At 44.8% G+C, this 20,403-nt stretch overlaps 2 protein-coding genes across 6 annotated transcripts in view; one reads left to right on the top strand and one right to left on the bottom strand.

Annotated features, from left to right (window-relative positions):
• The window catches only part of rif1 (replication timing regulatory factor 1), a 115,780-nt gene extending 96,085 nt beyond the window's left edge, over nt 1-19,695 (bottom strand). For 3 of the 4 annotated variants that reach the window (XM_059970293.1, XM_059970294.1, XM_059970295.1), the window contains exon 1: nt 16,634-16,830. In XM_059970293.1, the coding sequence (XP_059826276.1) occupies nt 16,634-16,815 (182 nt within the window). In that variant the 5' untranslated portion in view covers nt 16,816-16,830. Of the gene's footprint in view, nt 1-16,633; nt 16,831-19,037 lie in introns of those variants that run through there. The other variant, XM_059970296.1, reaches the window with a different exon arrangement.
• Nucleotides 16,945-20,403, top strand: part of nmi (N-myc (and STAT) interactor) — a 246,627-nt gene continuing 243,168 nt past the window's right edge. For both annotated transcript variants that reach the window (XM_059970304.1, XM_059970303.1), the window contains exon 1: nt 16,945-17,072. The gene's annotated coding sequence lies outside the window, so the exon portion shown is untranslated. The remainder of the gene's footprint in view (nt 17,073-20,403) is intronic.

Raw genomic sequence — 20,403 nt, 5'->3', positions numbered from 1 at the left:
TAAATAGCGGTTTTAGCATCAAAACCAGACTATTGCTGCTGGTTTATTTAAACCGATACACGTACATTACAAAATTGGGGCCCGCATCCTGGATATGAACAAATTTGGGGCTTATTGATTGATCAAATACCGATTTGATAGGGGAAATCCCTTTTGGATTCACTTGTGTGATGGAAAATCAGCAGCAATGGATATTGATAAATTTCTGGAAGTGCCAACCTCTGAGGCATTAGAGGACACCAGAAGGTTTGAGTTGTTGAGTATTACTAAAAAACTAAAACTTACTAAGGTGAAATTGGCAAAGAGGAGGGCACAGATGCAGAGGATAATAGCTGAGTATTAAGTATCTGAAAATGTGTTTACAGTGGAGGAGTTGGAATTGCTTCCAGAAGGTAAACAGGATGAGGGTGAGTGCCAGTATCAAATGGAAAACTTAAAGCAACAATTTGAGTTGCAAATAAAACAGTTTGAGACTGAGGAAGCCGAAAAACAGAAAGAATTTGAACTGAGAAATTAGACGTGGAGTTACAGCTAGTGTAGTTAAGGCTCGACAGAGGAGTTCCTGGGACAGTTCCTCCTGGCCCTAATGAGAGGTTTGATGCCAGTAGGGAGGTTAGATTGGTACCTCCATTTGAGGAAACAGAAATGGATAGATATTTCCTGCATTTTGAAACAGTGGCTCAAAATCGAAAGAGGCCGAAAGACAATCGGCCTGTTTTGTTACAAAGTGTATTTAAGGGCAAAGCCCAACAAGCTTATTTGGCCCTATCACTTGAAGAGGCAGCTGATTATGACTTAGTGAAAGAGGCTGTGCTCAAGGCTTATGAGTTGGTTCCAGAAGCTTACAGACAAAGGTTTAGAAATTTGAAGAAATCTGTGAACCTGACTTACTTGGAATTTGCTTATGAAAAGTTTGTGTATTTTGATTGCTGGTGCACCTCTAAAAAAATGTAAATGATGATTTTAACAGCTTGAAAGTGTTGGTTTTGATTGAGGAATTCAAAAAGTGTGTCCCTGATAAGATAAGACATATTTAGATGAAAAGTATGCTACCACTTGGCAGGAGTCTGCTAGACTAGCAGATGAGTATGCTTTAACCCATAAGGTTAAGTTTACCTCAAATAAGAGCTTCCAAAAGAGTAACAGGGATAACCCGCAGGGCAAGTCAGAAATTAAATCGGGGACTAGTGACAGAAGTAAGGACGAAGGGAAGCAGTCAAGGGAAAAATCTTCCAGTCTTACTTAGTACTATTGTAAGAAACTGGGTCATATGACGACTGATTGTTCCAGCCTGAAGAAGAGAAAGAAAAAGGAAGCAGTCCAGAATGCTTGTATTCAGCAGGCTGAGGCACCACGAAAGACGGAGGGGTCAACCCAGTCCCAGTGAGGATCTTTCGAGATACTGGAGCTTCTGAGTCCCTTATATTGGACAGTGTTCTGGAGTTTGGTGACAAGACAAGAGCTGGTGAAGTCAAAATTGTTAAGAGTTATTGGGAAAGGAACTGTTTCTGTGCCTCTGCATAAGGCGATTCTGAAGTCCAGATTGGTATCAGGACAGGTTAAGATAGGGGTACAACCTGAATTACCGCTGAAGAATGTTTCTTTGTTGTTTGGCAATGACCTTGCAGGTGGTGAAGTTTATCCAACAGTGCAGCTAACAAGCAAACCTGCCACTGAGGATCCATGCATGGATTCTGATATCTATCCCACCTGCGCAGTAACCCGTACTGTGACTAAAAGGTCTGCCAAAGCAGACAGTTCTGGGCAGTTTGATTCTGATGCCCATGATAGGCAAAACCAGGGTTCAGGTTATGATGATTTATCAGAGACTTTTCTAACCTATATGTTTCAACAGGATGTAGGTAGTAAGTCTGATGAGAAAGGTTTATCTTCGTCTAGGAAGGATTTTTTTAGCAGAACAGAATTGAGATTCTGAGATTGAAGCTTTAAAAGAAACAGCTCTCTCAGATGATGAGATTAAGAAAGTGCCAGTAGGGTATTATATTAAGGATGGAGTATTGATGAGGAAGTGGAGACCATCTACTGTACCTGTGAATGAGGAATAGGCAATTGTTCACCAAGTTGTAGTTCCTAAAGTTTACAGGACTGAAATTTTAAACACGGCCTATAGTATGCTTTTAGGTGGACACTCTGGTGTGAAGCCGGCTGTGAACAGGATTATGAAGGAATTTTACTGGCCTAATTTGAGGAAAGATATTGTGACCTTTTGCAGGACCTGTCGCACTTGCAAGTTGTCTGTAAAACTAGCCAGGCCATCCCAGTGGCCCTACTGCCACTGCTGTTGGAGAACCTTTTTCCAGAATCATAGTGGATTGCATTGGCCCATTGCCAAAGACTGCAGCTGGCTATCAGTATTTGTTAACCATTATGTGAACTGCATCTAGGTTCCCCGAAGCGATCCCTCTCAGGACTATTAAGGCTAAAACTGTGGTGAAAGCCCTCATTAGGTTTTTTACTTTGGTTGGTCTGCCCAGAGATTCAATCCCACCAAGGCAGTAATTTTACCTCAGGAGTATTCCAGCAGATAGTTTATGCACTGGGAGCTCAAGTCAAGTTTATTGTAATTTTGACCATAAACTGCTGGTACAGTACACAGTAAAAATGAAACAACATTCCTCCAGGACCCTGGTGCTACATGAAACACAAAACTACACTAGACTACATAAAACAACATAAAAAACTGCACTGGACTACATAAAGTGCACAAAACAGTGCAGGGCAGTACAATAATTATATAGACAACAGGCACAGTATAGGACAAATTACAATATAATAAACTATGTAGATGTCAGTCTGGACTTGATGGCTTGGGGGAAGAAACTGTTGCACAGTCTGGTTGTGAGAGCCCAAATGCTTTGGTACCTTTTGCCAGACGGCAGGAGGGAGAAGAGTTTGTGTGAGGGGTGCGTGGGGTCCTTCACAATGCTGCTAGCTTTGTGGGTGCAGCGAGTGGTGTAAATGTCTGTAAACAAATTACATCATCTGCATATCACCCAGAATCCCAGTGAGCTTTAGAAAAAATTCATTCTACCCTTAAAACAATGATTAAGACATACTGTGTGGACAATGGAAAAGATTGGGACGAGGGGGTACATTTGCTCCTGTTTGCTGTAAGAGACTCTGTGCAGGAATTGTTGGGGTTCAGTCAATTTGAACTCGTATTTGGTCAAAGAGTGAGGGGACCTTTGACCTTGCTCAGAGAACAGTGGTCTGATGAGAAGGTAAAGGTCAGCTTGTTGAGTTATGTTTTGGAATTCAAGGACAGACTCAACAGGGTTTGTAATCTCGCAAAACAGAACCTACAAAGTTCTCAAAATCAAATGAAGGTCTGGTATGATAAATGAGCTAAACAGCAGACATACAACATGGGAGACAAAGTGCTGGAGCTGTTTCCAAGGTTGACAAATCCACTCCAAGCAAAGTTGAGTGGGCCGTACCAAATACTCTCTAAAACTGATTCTTTGAATTGTGTTATCAAAACACCCGACCGTAGAAAACCCACTCAAGTAATACTTGTCAATATGTTAAAATGTTATTATAACTCAGAAACAGCACCTGAGTATTGTGAGAACTCATGAAACTGGAGAGCCTGAGGAAGGGGTAATTGACATAACAGAAAATTTTAACAAGCCAAACATGGTCTCAGTGCGACTCAGGAATTCCGTTATCTTAGAAAACATTGATACCAAATTAAGCCATCTGGAGCAGGAACAGCAGAAACAATTGAAAAGGTTACTTCTTGAGTATGAAGATTTATTTCCCAATGTACCCAAACAAACCACCGCTGCTGTACATGATATGGATGAAGGTCAAGCTGACCCGATTAAACAGTACCCCTAATGGATGAATTTAGAAAAAAGCAAATTGGCTGAGCAGAAGATTGAATACACGCTGAAACATGGTATTATTAAGCCATCAACATCTGACTGGGCCTCCCCTTGTGTTGTCATGCCCAAGTCAAACGGTAGTGTGAGATTTTGTACCAATTATATAAAGGTAAATGCAGTGACAAAGACAAATGCTTACCCTATCCCTTGGGTGGATGATTGTACAGGTGTCCCCTGTTTTTCGTACATTCGCTTTACGATACCTCGCTGCGATGAAAGACCTACATTAATTACCTGTTTTCACTGTTATGAAAAAAGTCAGCATGCGCGCCAAGCAGCCAAGCTCCTCCCCCGGAACTGCATTCTAGCCGACATTGCTTAAACACGTGCCTGTGAGCATCTGTGCTTTATGTCAACTTAATTTGTGCATCCGTTAGCAAGGTGAGTTCTAAGGTATCGGAAAAACCTAAAAGAGCGTGTAAGGGTGTAACACTTAGCGTAAAGCTAGACATAATTAAGCGTTTCGATTGTGGTGAATGAAGTAAGGACATAGTGAGTTTGGCTAAGGAGGCTGGGTTTGTGGAAGTTGACGAAGATGTTGAAGTGGTTTTGGCATTCCATGATCAAGAACTGACAGATGAAGAGGAAAGGAGTAACAATTGAAACCAAACACAGTAGCGAACGGCCTTAAGTGAACTCGTCCAGGAACTGAACGGGAAGCAATTGCATGAGAATTTCACTGCAACTGACAGCACCGCAATGACTGCAGAAAAGTATGACTTTAATTTGGAAAGGGTATGTAGGTTTAGGGCATATTTGTAGGATGGTTTGAGTGTTTACAAAGAACTACATGATAGAAAAATACGTGAGGCTAAGCAGTCAACCATACTGTCGCTTTCCACATCAGCCACAGCAGACGATGAACCTCAACCTTCGACATCGAGGCAGGCAGACATAGAAGAAGGTGACCTGCCTGCCCTGATGGAAACAGATGACAATTAGATGACACCCCAGTCTCCCACCACCCCAACCTCCGACAACTCAGCCTAACACGCCATCATCAGTGTGCTTCCCAATTCCAGTAAGTGAAACTACACTGTACATATATTATTTCTACTTTATATAAGCTGTGTGTTTTTAATGTGTTATTTGGTATGATTTGGTAGCTTCATAGCTTAAAGGTTACAGGAAAGAGTGCTTCTGCCGAGAGCTCTTGCATTTGATTTTCACTACGGTGGACAGTGCTGCGATGATTGCAGAAAAGTATTCCTACTCTATATAGGCTGTGTATTTATCAGATCATTCCTGCTATTACTATATATTACTATTATTTTAGGTTTTATGTGTTATTTGGCATGTTTTGTTAGGTTATTTTTTGAATCTGTGAATGCTCACAAATTTTTCCCAATGGTAATTGCTTCTTCACTTTATGACATCCCGGCTTACGAACCGTTTCATAGGATTGCTCTACCTTCGAACAGCGGGGGAAACCTGTATTGATAAGGTTGGAAAGGCTAAATTCTTACGAAGATTGACCTGTTAAAATGATACTGGTGTGTTCCATAACTGAAAGAGCCAAAGAAATCTCTGCAGTTCCAACACCTTCTGGACTGTATACCCTTTGGAATAAAAAAATGCTCCAGGAACATTCCAAAGAATGATTAATTCCATGATCCAAGGGTCAGAAAATACCGATGCCTATATTGATGGCAAGGAGTATAAAAGTTGTAAGGAGTGACACACGGGAAGGACATATGTTGACAGTAGAAAAGCTGTTTGACAGGCTCTCCAAGGCCATCCTTGTCGTCAACCAAGCTAAGAGTGAATTTGGCCATGCCACTGTTAACTATCTTGGCTACGTAGCAGGCCAAGGCCAACTGGCTCCTGTTCAGGCCAAGGTTCAGGCAATTGCTGAGGTTTCTGTTCCGACAGGTAAGAAGGCTTTAAGAAGATTTTTGGGGACGATTAGATATTACCTCAAGTTTTGTAAAAATTTTGCTGATATCGCTCTTTCCCCAACTAAACTACTAAAGAAGGGTGAAAAGATTGTGCGGACTGAACCTCGTCAGGAGGCGTTTGATGATTGAAAACTATTCTATGTTATCAACCTATGCTTAGAGCACCTGATTTTACAAAGACATTTTCTACAGCTGTGGATGCCAGTGACGAAGCTGCCAGGGCAGTGTTGTTACAAAAGGAAGATGATGATGTTGAACATCCTGCAGCTTTCTTTTCAAGGAAATTTACTGAATATCAAAAAAATTATTCCACTATCAAGAAAGAGTTGTTGTCACTCATTTTGGCCTTGCAACATTTTGATGTCTACGTTCATCCCGCACAGAAACCACTTGTGGTTTACACTGACCATAATCCTTCAAATGCTTTTGAGTAAGATCAAGGAAAAGAATAGAAGGTTGTTAAACTGGAGTCTGACTTTGCAGGAATATGACATTGTGGCGAACCTTTTCCTGGCGCATCCGAACCATCACAATTAGATAGCCTACAGGGGTTTGCGAGCACAGAGCTTTGGAGCCTCTGCGCCATGGGGGGCCGGTTGAGGGAGGCTTAAAAGTGAGGCTGAAGTTTTCGAATAAAGTTTTTTCCTTCGACTGCAGTTACCGACTCCGTGTCGTAATTTTAGCGCTGCGTGTAGCACACCGCTACAATTGGTGACCCCGACGGTCCAAATGATTTTTGGACCAGAAATGACCGACGCCGCCTCTGTTCATGCGGTTTCGTTGAAACTGCCGGGTTTCTGGACACGGCGCCCGGACCTATGGTTCCAGCAAGCCAAAGCCCAATTCCACGTTCGCCAGATCACCTCAGAAGACACCCGCTACTACTACGTGGTGAGCTCCCTCGACTAGGACACAGAGGCCCAGGTCGCGGAGTTCGTACAGTCGCCCCCGGCAGACGGCAAGTACACGGAATTCAAAGCCCTGCTCCTCAGGACTTTCGGACTCTCACGGCGCGAGCGGGCTGCCCGTTTACTGCACCTGGATGGCTTGGGCGACAGACCTCCATCAGCTTTAATGAATGAGATGTTGTCTCTGGCCGATGGACACACATGCCTCATGTTTGAGCAGGCATTCCTGGAGCAGCTGCCCGAGGACATACGCCTGCTGCTATCCGACGCGGATTTCAGTGACCCCCGGAAGGTGGAAGCCCGGGCGGACTTGCTGTGGAACGCCAAAAAGGTGAGCGGGGTGTCCATCGCACAGATCTCCCAGCCACGCTCCCGGCAGCAAACCAGTCCAGGCCCGGCCGCAGAGCCCACTAACCCCCGGCCCAATGAACACTGGTGCTTCTACCACCAGCGGTGGGGCGCAGAAGCCCGCCGTTGTAGCCCGCCCTGCAAGTTCCCGGGAAACGCCAGGGCCAGCCGCCGCTGATGGCTACGGCGGCTGGCCATCGGGATAGCCTCCTGTATGTGTGGGATAGAAGGTCGGGACGCCGGTTTTTGGTCGATACTGGGGCTGAGATCAGCGTTTTACCTCCGACGAGTTACGACACCCGCAGCAGGGCACCGGGACCCCCCCGAGGGCCGTGAATGGCAGCACAGTAAGGACCTATGGCACCCGTCAGGTGCAGCTACAGTTCGGCTCCAGCCAGTTCACGTGGGACTTCACACTGGCCGCCGTAGCCCAACTGCTTCTGGGTGCGGATTTTTTGCGGGCTCACAGCCTACTGGTCGACCTGCCCAGGAAGAGACTGGTACACGCCGAGACCTTTCAGACGTTCTCCCTGGGTGCAGCCCAGTTGCCAGCCCCTCACCTCGGCTCCATCACACTGTCCGACAACGACTTCACCAGGGTCCTGGCGGAGTTCCCATCGGTTCTGGCACCGCAGTTCACAGTGGCCATGCCCAGGCACGGCGTACAGCACCACATCCCGACCCAGGGACCACCCCTCCACGCCCGCGCTCGGCGGCTTCCCCCGGACAAGCTCCGACTGGCGAAGGAGGAGTTCCAGAGGATGGAGGAATTGGGGATCATCCGGCGGTCTGACAGCCCATGGGCCTCCCCCCTGCACATGGTGCCCAAAGCGACGGGGGGCTGGAGACCCTGCGGCGACTACCGCAGGCTGAACGAGGCTACCACACCGGACCACTACCCTGTGCCGCACATTCAGGACTTTGCAGCAAACCTGCACGGCGCACGGATCTTCTCCAAGGTAGATCTCGTCCGAGGGTACCATCAAATCCTGATGCATCCTGACGACGTCCCCAAAACAGCTCTCATTACCCCTTTCGGCCTTTTCGAGTTCCTCCGCATGCCGTTCGGCCTGAAGAATGCCGCACAGACGTTCCAGCAGTTAATGGACGCGGTGGGACGGGACCTGGACTTCGCGTTCATCTATTTGGATGACATCCTCATAGCCAGCGGCAGTCGTCAGGAGCATCTGTCCCACCTCTGTCAACTCTGCGCCCGACTGAGTGAGTACGGTCTTACGATCAACCCCGCCAAATGCCAGTTTGGACTCGATACCATTGACTTCCTGGGCCACAGGATTACTAAAGATGGGGCAACCCCTCTGACCGCTAAGGTAGATGCGGTCCGCCTCTTTCCCCGACCCACCACGATCAAAGGCCTTCAGGAATTCATAGGTATGGTCAATTTCTACAGCCGCTTCCTCCCTTCAGCTGCCCGGATCATGCACCCCCTGTTCGCCCTGATGTCGGGTCCGAGCAAGGACATTACCTGGGACGAGGAGTCCGCCACCGCTTTCGTTCAAACGAAGGAAGCTTTGGCGGACGCCGCAATGCTAGTACATCCCAGAATGGACGCCCCTACCGCCCTCACAGTGGACGCATCAAACACGGCAGTCGGTGGGGTGCTGGAGCAACTCATCGCAGGTCGCTGGCAACCCCTGGCGTTTTTCAGCAAACACCTGCGACCACCCGAGCTTAAGTACAGTGCTTTCGACCGGGAACTGTTGGCGCTCTACCTGGCAATCCGGCATTTCAGGTACTCCCTAGAAGGTCGGCCCTTCACCGTGTTCACGGACCACAAACCGCTTACCTTTGCGTTTACGAAAGCGTCCGACCCCTGGTCGTCCCGCCAGCAACGCCACCTGTCCTACATCTCTGAATACACAACGGATGTCCGGCACGTCTCGGGTAAGGACAATGTCGTGGCGGATGCGCTCTCTTGCCCTACCGTTCATGCCCTTTCCCAAGGGGTAGACTTTGAGGCACTGGCAGAGGCGCAGCAGGCGGATGAGGAGATTCCGAGTTACAGAACCGCAGTCTCCGGTTTGCAGCTCCAGGACCTCCCCGTAGGCCCGGGTGAGAGGACCCTACTCTGTGACGTCGCCACCGGCCAGCCCCGTACAGTCGTCCCGACAGCATGGCGGCACCGCGTTTTCGACTCCATTCATAACTTGGCGCATCCCTCCATCCGGACAACTGTCCGGATGGTTTCCAGCAGGTTCGTTTGGCACGGACTCCGCAAACAGGTCAGTGAATGGGCCAAAACGTGCATGCACTGCCAGACGGCCAAGGTGCAGCGGCACACCAAAGCCCCACCGCAGCAGTTCCATCCCGCCCACCGGCGTTTCGACCACATTCATGTGGATATCGTGGGCCCCCTGCCAGTGTCGCGCAGAGCGCAGCACCTGCTGACTATCGTGGACCGGTTCACAAGATGGCCAGAGGCGGTCCCGCTCACCGACACCACCTCCGAATCTTGCGCCCGAGCCCTGATCGCCACCTGGATATCTCGCTTTGGTGTACCAGCCCACATTACTTCCGACAGAGGCGCCCAGTTCACCTCCAGCCTGTGGTCAGCTATAGCCAGCCTTTTGGGGACTCAGCTGCACCACACAACTGCCTACCACCCACAGTCGAACGGGCTAGTGGAGCGGTTCCACCGTCACCTGAAGTTGGCCCTCATGGCCAACTGGGCGGACGAGCTTCCCTGGGTCCTACTCGGCATCCACACAGCGCCCAAGGACGACCTGCACGCCTCGTCGGCCGAGTTGGTATACGGCGCGCCCCTGGTCGTCCCCGGGGAGTTCCTACCAGCCCCAAGGGGGCAAGAGGAAGAACCCGCAGCAGTCCTGGGCAGACTACGCGAGAAGCTCGGTAACCTGGCCCCCATACCCACTTCACAGCACGGGCGGCACCCGACCTGCGTACCCAAAGACCTACAGAACTGTAAGTTTGTGTTTGTACAAAGGGGCGGGCATCGGCCGCCGCTGCAGCGGCCATACGAGGGGCCGTTTATGGTACTCCAGAACAACGGGTCCACGTTCGTGCTGGACGTTGGGGGGAAAGAGGAGGTTTTCACGGTGGACCGCCTCAAACCGGCCCATGTGGACCTGGCGCAACCGGCCGAGTTTCCGGCGCCTCAGCGCAGAGGCCGATCTCCCAAGCAGGTTCTGGCCCAGACTGTGGACATTGCGGGGTGTATCGCCGGTTCTGGGGGGGGGTTATGTGGCGACCCTTTGCCTGGCGCATCCGAACCGACTCACAATTAGATAGCCTACGGGGGTTTGCGAGCACAGAGCTTTGGAGCCTCTGCGCCATGGGGGGTCGGTTGAGGGAGGCTTAAAAGTGAGGCTGAAGTTTTCGAATAAAGTTTTTTCCTTCGACTGCAGTTACCGACTCCGTGTCGTAATTTTAGCGCTGCGTGTAGCACACCGGTACAACATGGTAGTAAAACATAAAAGGTACCGTTAACATTATCGCAGATTGTTTATCCAGAAGTTAAAGTTTGTATACGCCTCTGTAATGTGTTACCTGTGGATACCTGTTACCTGTTAATGTCTTACATATGTATTGTTTTACATTCTATAATCCACAGTTAAAAATTTTGTTCCTTGATCAAAATGTTCCCTTTTGGAGGAAGGTGTGACGGACATTGGGGGGTGGGGGAGAAAGAGGGCGAGAGACAGACACGGTACTGTTGCCTGCTTCTGAGTTGCTATGGAGAGGAGTAAAGTTATATGATGGACAGTTGATGTTTACATAAGCTAACAACGTGTTTGGATTTATACAAGGACACTTCCAGCACACAGGCAGTGTCACAGCTGAAACTTAAACCAACCAGTAGCTATCACGGTGTGTAGAACGGCTGACCCTGTGGAGGCTACCGGTGTGTTTCCCCTTGCCTGGGCAGTAGTTTTCCCTTGAAGACGGGACCCTTTGTGATAAGCTATGTTTGGTGAACTTGAGAGTGAATTTAGAGTCCGAGGACAGAAGACCAATGACACCTGTTTATTCATTCTTCCCCTACTGTGGATTTCACCTTGGATTACAGATACCTCTCTCTTTACCCCCACCAACTCCATGCATTGAACTGAACTTTCAGACTTTAAACCTTGCCACCTGAGCGTAAATGATTTTGGAAATTATATTTACACACATATATATGCATAACATTGCTAACTGTTGATTTACCTGGTTTAAGTTACTATATTAAGTAGTTACTAATAAATAGTGGTTTTAGCATCAAAACCAGACTATTGCTGCTGGTTTATTTAAACCGTTGCACATTCGTAACACAGTCCACAATGTTATGCTGAACCAATTAAGTTAATTACATGGCTAACTCGTCTCTTCAGTTACACAATATCCATATTCTTCCAATCCCCTCACATTCATGTGCCTACCTAAACTTATCTTAAAGATCCCTATAGTATCTAGCTCTACCACTACCCCAGATGGCACATTTCCAGACACTCACCACTGTGTAAAAGAAAACTGGCCCCTTACATTTCCCTTGATCTAAACCCCTCTCACCTTAAATACATGTCCTCTCATATAAAGATATTTCAACCTTTGGAAAAAAAAATACTGTGTCTCGTCTTCTATGCCTCTCACCTTATAAACCACCATCAGATTGTTCCCCTCCTCTCAATTGTATTGTCCAATCTTCTGTCTAGGCATTATGTTGTAATGGCAGTATGCAAATAAGAGAATGAAACTCAGACCACTACAAGACAATCCAAAGTAGACCAGCGAGTAATAGGAAAAAATCCTTATGGTCACTGAAATATTAGCGATCCTGGCCCCACTCATGCACCCATTCAAATTTCATTTTTACTTTGAAACTATTGTCTGGACACAAAGGTGGAGAAATGCTCAGCAGTTGGCACAAGGTGACAATTCACAAGAACTTATTGCAATCGGCATATCGAGCAGCATTATATACCTTAACTTATTAAAGACATCATTAAGCTGAAAAGTGCGAAGAAGATTTATGAGAATGCTGCCAGGATTCAGGTGTCTGAATTATATAAGGAGAGGTCGGACACAGCAGTGTAATGGTTAGCACAACACTACAGTACAGTACAGGTGACTAGGGTTCAATCCTGTAAGGAACTTGCACCACCAATTCTCCCTGTAAATGTGTGGGTTTCCTCCAGATGCTTCAGTTTCCTCCACAGTCCAAAGACGAACAGGTTGGTAGGTTACCTGTCCCGTAGTTAGGCTAGGATTAAATTGAGGACTGTTGGGCAGCATAACTCGAAGGGCTGGAAAGGCCTATTCCATACTGTATGTCAATAAAATAAACAGACTATTTCTTGGATCTTAAGACAGACTGAATAGGTTAGGACTTTATTCCTTGGAACTTAGAAGATAAAGGGGAGATTTGGTAGAGGTATACAAAATTATGAAGGGTTTATGTAGGATAAATGCAAGCAAGCATTTTCCACATCAGACAATTAGAGGTCATAGATTAAGGGTGAAAGGTGAAAAGTTTAAGGGGAACATGAGGGGAGACTTCTTCACTCAGAGGGTGGCAAGAGTGTGCAATGAACTGCCAACACAAGTGGTGCACGCAAGCTCAATTTCAATATTTAAGGGAAATCTGGATAGATACATGGTACATATTAGTACGGAGGGCTTTTACAGAAGTGCAGCTTGATGGCAATATAGTTTAAATGATTCAGCACAGACTAGATAGACCAAAGAGATGATTCTGTGCTGTACTTTTCTACAATTGTGACCAGTAACTTTAAACACAAGTGTATAAAATCATTAAGTGCTTAGATAGGCTGAAAGGATGTGGCCTTTTTCTCCAGCGAAAGCTACTCAAAAACCAGAGGGCATTGGTTTAAGACGAGAAGAAATAAACGCTAAAGGGATCCAAGGGGCAAATTTACACAGAAAGTGGTTCGTATATTGAGCGAACTGTCAGAGAAAGTACTGTGGCAGGTACAATAACATTTAAAAGCTATTGGGTGAGTACGTGGATAGGAAAGGCTTACAGGGATATGGGCCAAATGCAGGAAATTGGGACAGGTTTAGGTGGGCGCCTTGGTCAATTTGGACAAGTTGGGGGTGAAAGGCCTGTTGCTGTGCTATGTTACACCATGATATCACATTTAGCATTTGAACAAATTTGACCAAAGGGGTCAAATGATGAAATTAACAGATGATCCATTTTTACCCATCTTTTGGTAGATGAGAATTATATCTTTCCATGTCCAGTAAACAAAGTTGAGATTTGGGTGACCTAGTATGAATATTAACAAATACTACCCTGACTCACTTAACGGTATTGATCAAAACAAGAAAGCATTATTGTAATTAATAGAGCAATTGGATTTAATGGCTCCCTGAAGCCCTCTTCATCATTGACAGTGACTTCAACCAAGCCAAATTCAAGTGTTATCAAAATACTACAGCACGATAATATAGCTGTTTAGTGCAACAATATTACCGCTCGGATGAGTTCAGCAACTCTGACGTCATCTGTAAGTAGTCTACACATTCTCCCCGTAGAATGCATGGGTTTTCTCCAGGTCCTCCAGTTTCCTCCCTCAGTTTAAAGACGTGGGTAGGTTAACTGGACATTGTAAATTGTCCTGTGATTAATTTAGGGTTAAATCAGGGTTGCTGTGTGGTGCAGTTCAAAGGGCCAAAAGGACCTATTGTGTACATTTTTAAATAAATGATTTTCTGTCCTATCAGGATCCCAAACACCCCTGCCAAAAACTAGCCTCCACTCACACTTCAGTAAATCATCCACCAGGCTGCTTAGGAAGAATGAGTACAGAAAGTCATACGTGTATCCAAAGAAAGAGATGAGCTTTCTAAATTACTGCTGAGTCAGAAAGTTAGGTCACATTCAAAGACTCATCTGCCAGCCTAAAAACATGACAGATTTTATCAGCAAATGTGTTGAGGACTGACCAAACAGGATAGTCTGGGTGTCACCAAACTAGAAACCACAGGAGAAATCAGAAGAGCCAGTCCCTACTGTAACATTCAAAACAGGTGACCCTGACCTTTACAAGGAATCATGAACAACATCCACAAAACTACCAAAGAACCCAAGAGACAACAGCTGTCCAATATAGACTCCCAGCTGTGGGAAGGCTTACATGATACAATGGGCTACAAAATCTAGTCTGCATCATCACCAACCATAGCACATCCCCTCCCAGTTAGCCTCACATATTTTAAGCATTTGAATAGAAGGGGGTTGGTATGTCACCTCCAATGCACTTAAACCCACAATCACTGTTGCAGACGCAGGATCAGTCTCCCAAAGCGTGAACTTGCAGAAAGCATCTGGCCTGGTTGGTGTCCTTAGGTACTGTGTAGATCAGCTGGCAGATGTATTTGTGGACAATTTTATCTTTACTCTGCTTCAATTTGAGGCTCCCGTCTGTTTTAAGATGACCATTCCAGTGACAAAGGTAATATGGTTTACTGACTAACGCACAACGGCTCTGACATCCACAAATGTGAAATGCTTTGAGAGGCTGATCATGGCACAGATCAATTCCAGACAACCCTGACCCATTGCAATTCACCTACAGCAGACACTGGTCCTAAGCTCATCTCAGGAGCATCGGGACAATAATGACATGCATGTTGGACCATTCTTGATTAACTACAGCTCCATCTTCAATTAATTCAATAATTCCATGCAAACTCACCAAGCTCCAAGACCTGGGAGTCAAAATCTCCCTCGGCTACTGGAGCCTTGATGCCCTGACCAATGGTCTGCAATCGGGATAGGCAGCAACACTTCCAACGAAATCATTACTACAAAATCATCTCTTCAAAATAATGCCCTCTACCCTACTCCATTCCCAGTACTCTTGTGACCACATGGCCAGATTCTGCTCCAGCTCCATCTACACATTGATGCGACTCATCTGCCATGAGCTACAGTACAGGAAGGAGATAGAGAGCTTAGCAATGGTGCTAAGACAACAATCTCTCCCTCAAAGCTGACAAATCAGAACAGCTGCCCACTGACTTCAGGAATTGAGGAGGTGTACGTGCTCCTGTCTGCTTCAATAGTGAAGTTTAAGGATTGAGAGTTTCAAGTTTCCAGGAGTAAAAATCACCAGTGGCCTTGTCCTGGTCTAACCACATTGACATCACAGCCAGTAAAGCTAATGATGCCACAACTTCCATGGGAGACTAAAAAATTTATCATGTTCCTGAACACCCTTACCAATTGTTATTGATGCACCACAGAAAGGATCCCACCTGGATGAATCACAGTTTGGTATGGCAACTGCTCTGCCTGTCTGTGACCACAGAGTTGTGAATGCAGCTCACAAAAGTCACGAAAACCAGCCGTCCCTCTATGGGCTCCGTGTACATTGCTTACTGCTTCAGAACAGCAGCCAGGACATTCCTGGACATTCTTTGCCCCTGTCCCATCAGGCAGAAGAAAAGCCTGAAACATGTTACCAGAGTCAGGTACTGCTTCTACCCTGCTGTCATAAGACTATTGAATGTTTACCTAGTACAATAAGGCAGACACTTGAGCTCCCAATCTACTTTATTACAATATTACACTTAATCTACCTGCAGTGCATTTTCTCTACAGCTGCTGTGTTACTGTTTTACCTTGTACTGCTTCAACTACACTACATATTGATTTGATCTGTATGAGCATTAATAAAAGACAAGCTTCTCACTATACCCCAGTACACGTAGCAATCATAAACCAACTCCAAAAAACTTAAAACATTTTCCCACTGAATATTGCCACTGCCATCATCTTTTCCTCCATGCTGTCACAATCACAATTTCCCAGACCATCCAAAGTAATAACTGCCATATTTTGATGTCTTCTGTTAACTTGAAAAGGTAACTGTAATTACTCTCGTAATACTTAATTTGGTTAAACATGCTGTAATAACGACTTTAAAATCAAAACCTGCTTTCAGATTTGCCAAGAAACCCGTTGTGGCTTTTCACTCTTATTGGAAGTTCATAATAATATACAAATGACAAAAGTCTGAAGAGGACTAGTAGTTTATTATTCCAAGAAAATGCCTGAAACACGTCAAAGTATTTTCATGAAGCTGAACCAATTCTTGCAAAATTTGAAACATCATAAAAAGGGGCATGCTTAGCTGCAACCTGTCAATAGATCGAGCCTTCAAGACTGGACATTGAAAGCACGAAATCACAGTTTAAAAACACTTTCTTAATAATTGTGTTAGGGAAATCTAATTAGAGAAGCTGAGCAGGTCAGGTTTAACACTGCGAGGCTTGAATATAATTGGATGCAAAACATTTTCGAGTGCCAACAGAGGCCAGCTTTGGAAAAAAAACAGAAACCACTATGCACCGTTCTCTGCACCCCCTTCCCCACCACCACCTTACTCCTTACCCGACCCCCACCTTTCAAAGGCCCGACTCCCCCCTTGCAGAGAGGAGAAATCTATTTGAACAGAGGTCGACTGCTTTCCTTTCGGACTCAGGAGAAGCATAGTGGGAGCGGGAAGAGAAGGAGGGAGCAAAAAAAGAGCCCGCCACTTCTCCACCCTGCCCCCCGACACCATAACTCCCGCGTCCCTACCGTACGGCCGCGTCTATCCACGCATTGCCCAGCAGCGAGTCTCCGAGGCCTCTCCACAACAACACACGAGTTTCTCTCCGCTCACACAGCGAGCCCGCGGGAAAATACTCGCGCCAAAGCGCCGGGCAGCCTGGGTAACGACCTTTCACCCCAGCAACCAGCCCCGACAGCCGCACTAACATAGCTGATATTCTTTTTCTCCCCTTCTTAAAAACATCTAATATATACACCCTTTGCAAATCTACACAGAATAGACGAAATACGCAACTACAAAGAAAAATATCAGAGTAGAAAGCTGAATTCTCCGAAAGTTTTTAATCTGGTTGACAGCGCGCATGCGCCTGAGAGGACGGACGGGTCTGTTCGGTGAAGGCGAATCATTCTCGGAGTTTGAGGGATCACACATATTTCCATTTATTTTATTGAGCATATGTGGCAGGTAATTTGCCAATATTCTTTGAATCACAATTGTAAAGTCAGTTGCTTTACACCACCATGTTATTTGATTGCCTTGCCTTTCCACCCCGTAACTAACCTTGCCTGTGGATCACTCCAGCACTTCTCTTCAAATGTTATTCTTTCTTTCACTCCTGATAAAGCTCATTAATCTGAACTGATTTCCATTCCCCCATAAATGCTGTCTGACCATCATTCCTGTCTTTACGGCATTTTGTAATCTTATCTATTCCTGATGCTGTGCTTTACCCCCAATGTCAGAAATCTGTAATTACTGGTTCCAGTTTTCTTCCTGTTTGTTTAAAAGAGACTCGCATTTGAGCTTGATACTTCTCTAAAGACTAACTTTTGAGATTTTCTCCCACCTCCCAATAAGGATAAGGTCTGCTTTTAGTGGAGAGGTTAATATGGCAACACATGATCCTGAATTACATTGCTGTCAAACTATCCTTGGTCTTCTCCGTTCTAGTAAAGAAAGTCACTCATTTCCAAAATGGGAAACAAAATCATATTTATGCTTTCTTAATACTTTGCTATCACAAGTCCGAGTAGAAACTGGACAGTACTGTGTCTTAGGAAATGAAACTGAATAGGTGAGGAACACTTTGGGAACAGTGACTGTAATTCTACACATTTTAAGATAGTTATGGAATGAGAACCAGTGGAAAACTTAGAAGAATTCAAGGTCAGCATGTTCTGGTAAGGATGAAAGACAAAGTTCATAGTAAATGTTCTTATCAAAATACATATATGTCACCATGTACAACCCTGAGTTTCATTTTCTTGTGAGTTTATGCAATAAACCTATAGAATAATAACCATAACAGAATCAATGAAAGACCACTCAGCTAGGGCATTCAACTAGAGTGCAGAAGGCAACAACTGTGAAAATAATAATAATAAATAAGCAAGAAATATTGAGAACATAAAATGAAGAGTCCTTGGAAGTGAGTCCATAGGTTATGAGAATATTTCAATGATGGAAGTATATTGCTAATGATTGGAAATAAGCTTGGAAAAGAACTTAAGAATAAAATAAAAAGTCAAAAGGGGCCATGAAATATAGAATGTATTGTGATTCTCCTGAAGCTTACTTATCAATAATTAATACATATATTGGCAGCAAGAGGGTAAACCAGGCAAAGAGTGGGCCCTTTTAAGGATCAAAGGGGTAATATATATGTGGAATCAGGCAATGTAGGAGTGGTCTTGAATGCCTGTCGGCTGTATTCAGCGTGGAGAAGGACATGGAAGATAGAAAATTTGAGGAGGTATAATCTTGAGGAAGTGAATATTAAGGAAGGGATGTTAGATGTCATGGGGGACATAAGGGTTGATAAAAATCCATGAGCAATGGAGATCTATCCCAGATTACTCCCAGAAAGTGAGGGGAAAACTGGGGCCCTTATGAGGAATTTTGCATCTTGATTTCCTGAACATGGCAGCCCATAAACATTAACCACATCAAGGAGAGTGAAGAGAGAATCACAATACTGTACTGAGATGAAGGACTGTTTTGATTCATCGGTAAGTGGAGCTGTCTTCAATCCTGCCTTTAATCCTAATATTTTTCTATGTTTCTAAGCAGATTGAAAGATTGTCTCTTTTCTTCAAACCTCTCATTTTTTTCTAATTAATTTCCAACTCACTTTGTTTTTCTTTGTCTAATTTCATACTCAGTATTCAGTGTCCTACATAGCATACCAATGAGCGTATCAACAAACTTTATTTCTTCCCTTATGTTAGCTCTGAGACAAATGAAAATCAGAGGGGTGGATGGCAGGTGGCCAATTGAATACTTAATATTGTATCAGGTAGGTTTTGTACCTATCTATCTATCTATGTACTACTAAAATTCTTCATGCTGTCTGTGACCTCCAATTAACGGAAACGGTGCATAACAGCGGCACTCTTTTTGGCTAAATCGACTTAAAATGCGCCAACTTACAGAATGCAGGCAAAGTTCAATGTTATATATTCGTATAAAATTGCTCATTCGCAAAAATCAACAGGCTGCCTTTCACCTGAGAGCCGATCCGCCATCATGGAAACCGGATAGACACCACGACGCATGCGCACGGCCAGCCTCAGCAGCGACACCAACCGGAGCAAAAGGGCAGGGCAGCTCTATTTCGAGCAGTCATCAGCATGTGAAGATCGGAACAGGTCAAACCGCCATACATCAATAGGAGATCATTAAATCTGATTGTAATGACCTACTTCTCCTTCACTATTTTTATTAGTTTCTACATAAAGGAATGCAGAGTACAGGAAGATATATATTATAAATCAATAAAGTACCAAATACATTGTATTAAAAATACAGTTCACAAAACCCTGTGTTCATAAAAATTAAATTAAATCATTATATTGAAATATAAAAAAATTGGTGTACAGAAACAAAACTAAACCCACTACCAAAGTCAGAGCTGTTAGGAAAAGCAAGAAAAAAATGCGGGAAACCCTTATATAATACTGTTAAATATACTGTAATACTGAGTTAAATACTGTATGTAATTCGTTACTGAGTTAAATACTGTATGTAATTAGTTTTGCTACAATAAGTGTATGGGACACTGGAAAAATGTTGAATTTCCCCTTGGGGATGAATAAAGTATCTATCTATCTATCTTTCTATCTATCTATCTATCTATCTAATAAAATATATTATTAGCCACCATCTGTACTTTTACAGCAAATCAAAGGTTTTTAAAATATCTCAAAAATGGTCCCCACAATGTTAAAAGTCTTGACTAGATTCAAAAACTGAACATCGGATCTTCTCTAAATTTAAGCATGACATAACATCCCGTAACTCGTAATGATGAACTTCGAGACACCCATAAAACCCTTTGCTGCAGTCAGTGGTGACTATATCACGTCCATTTAGGAGAGCGCCAACCACATCATCAAGAATAATCAGCTTCCTTTGGTATTACTGCTTCCTATCTTCCATCCAGCATTAGGGTAAAAAAAATATGGTCAGCCTAATTATGCCGCGTGGAAAGCGAAGGGGGACACCAAACATCATCGGGAAGCAGCAAGGAGAGGGAGAGAATAAGAATCGGATGAGGCCAGGGCCGCACGACTCCAGGATAAAAGAGTCAGGCCAAAAAAGATGAGAGAAGTAGAGACAAAGGAAGAGAGGCATGCACGTCTCCAGAATGACAACAACAGGCACAGGAGGAGGAGAGGAAGAGACAAAGGAGCTGAGAAATGCTGCAAGATCAGAGACAAAGAATAAACAGCAGAAGAGATGAAGAGACAGTGCATGAAAGGACTGCACATCTCCAGAATGACAACGAGAGGCACAA

The sequence above is a fragment of the Hypanus sabinus genome, chromosome 5 (genome assembly GCF_030144855.1).
Source record: "Hypanus sabinus isolate sHypSab1 chromosome 5, sHypSab1.hap1, whole genome shotgun sequence".
Taxonomy (NCBI): Eukaryota; Metazoa; Chordata; class Chondrichthyes; order Myliobatiformes; family Dasyatidae; genus Hypanus; species Hypanus sabinus.
Note: the sequence above shows the minus strand (reverse complement) of the source record. Positions and strands in the feature narration are given on the sequence as shown.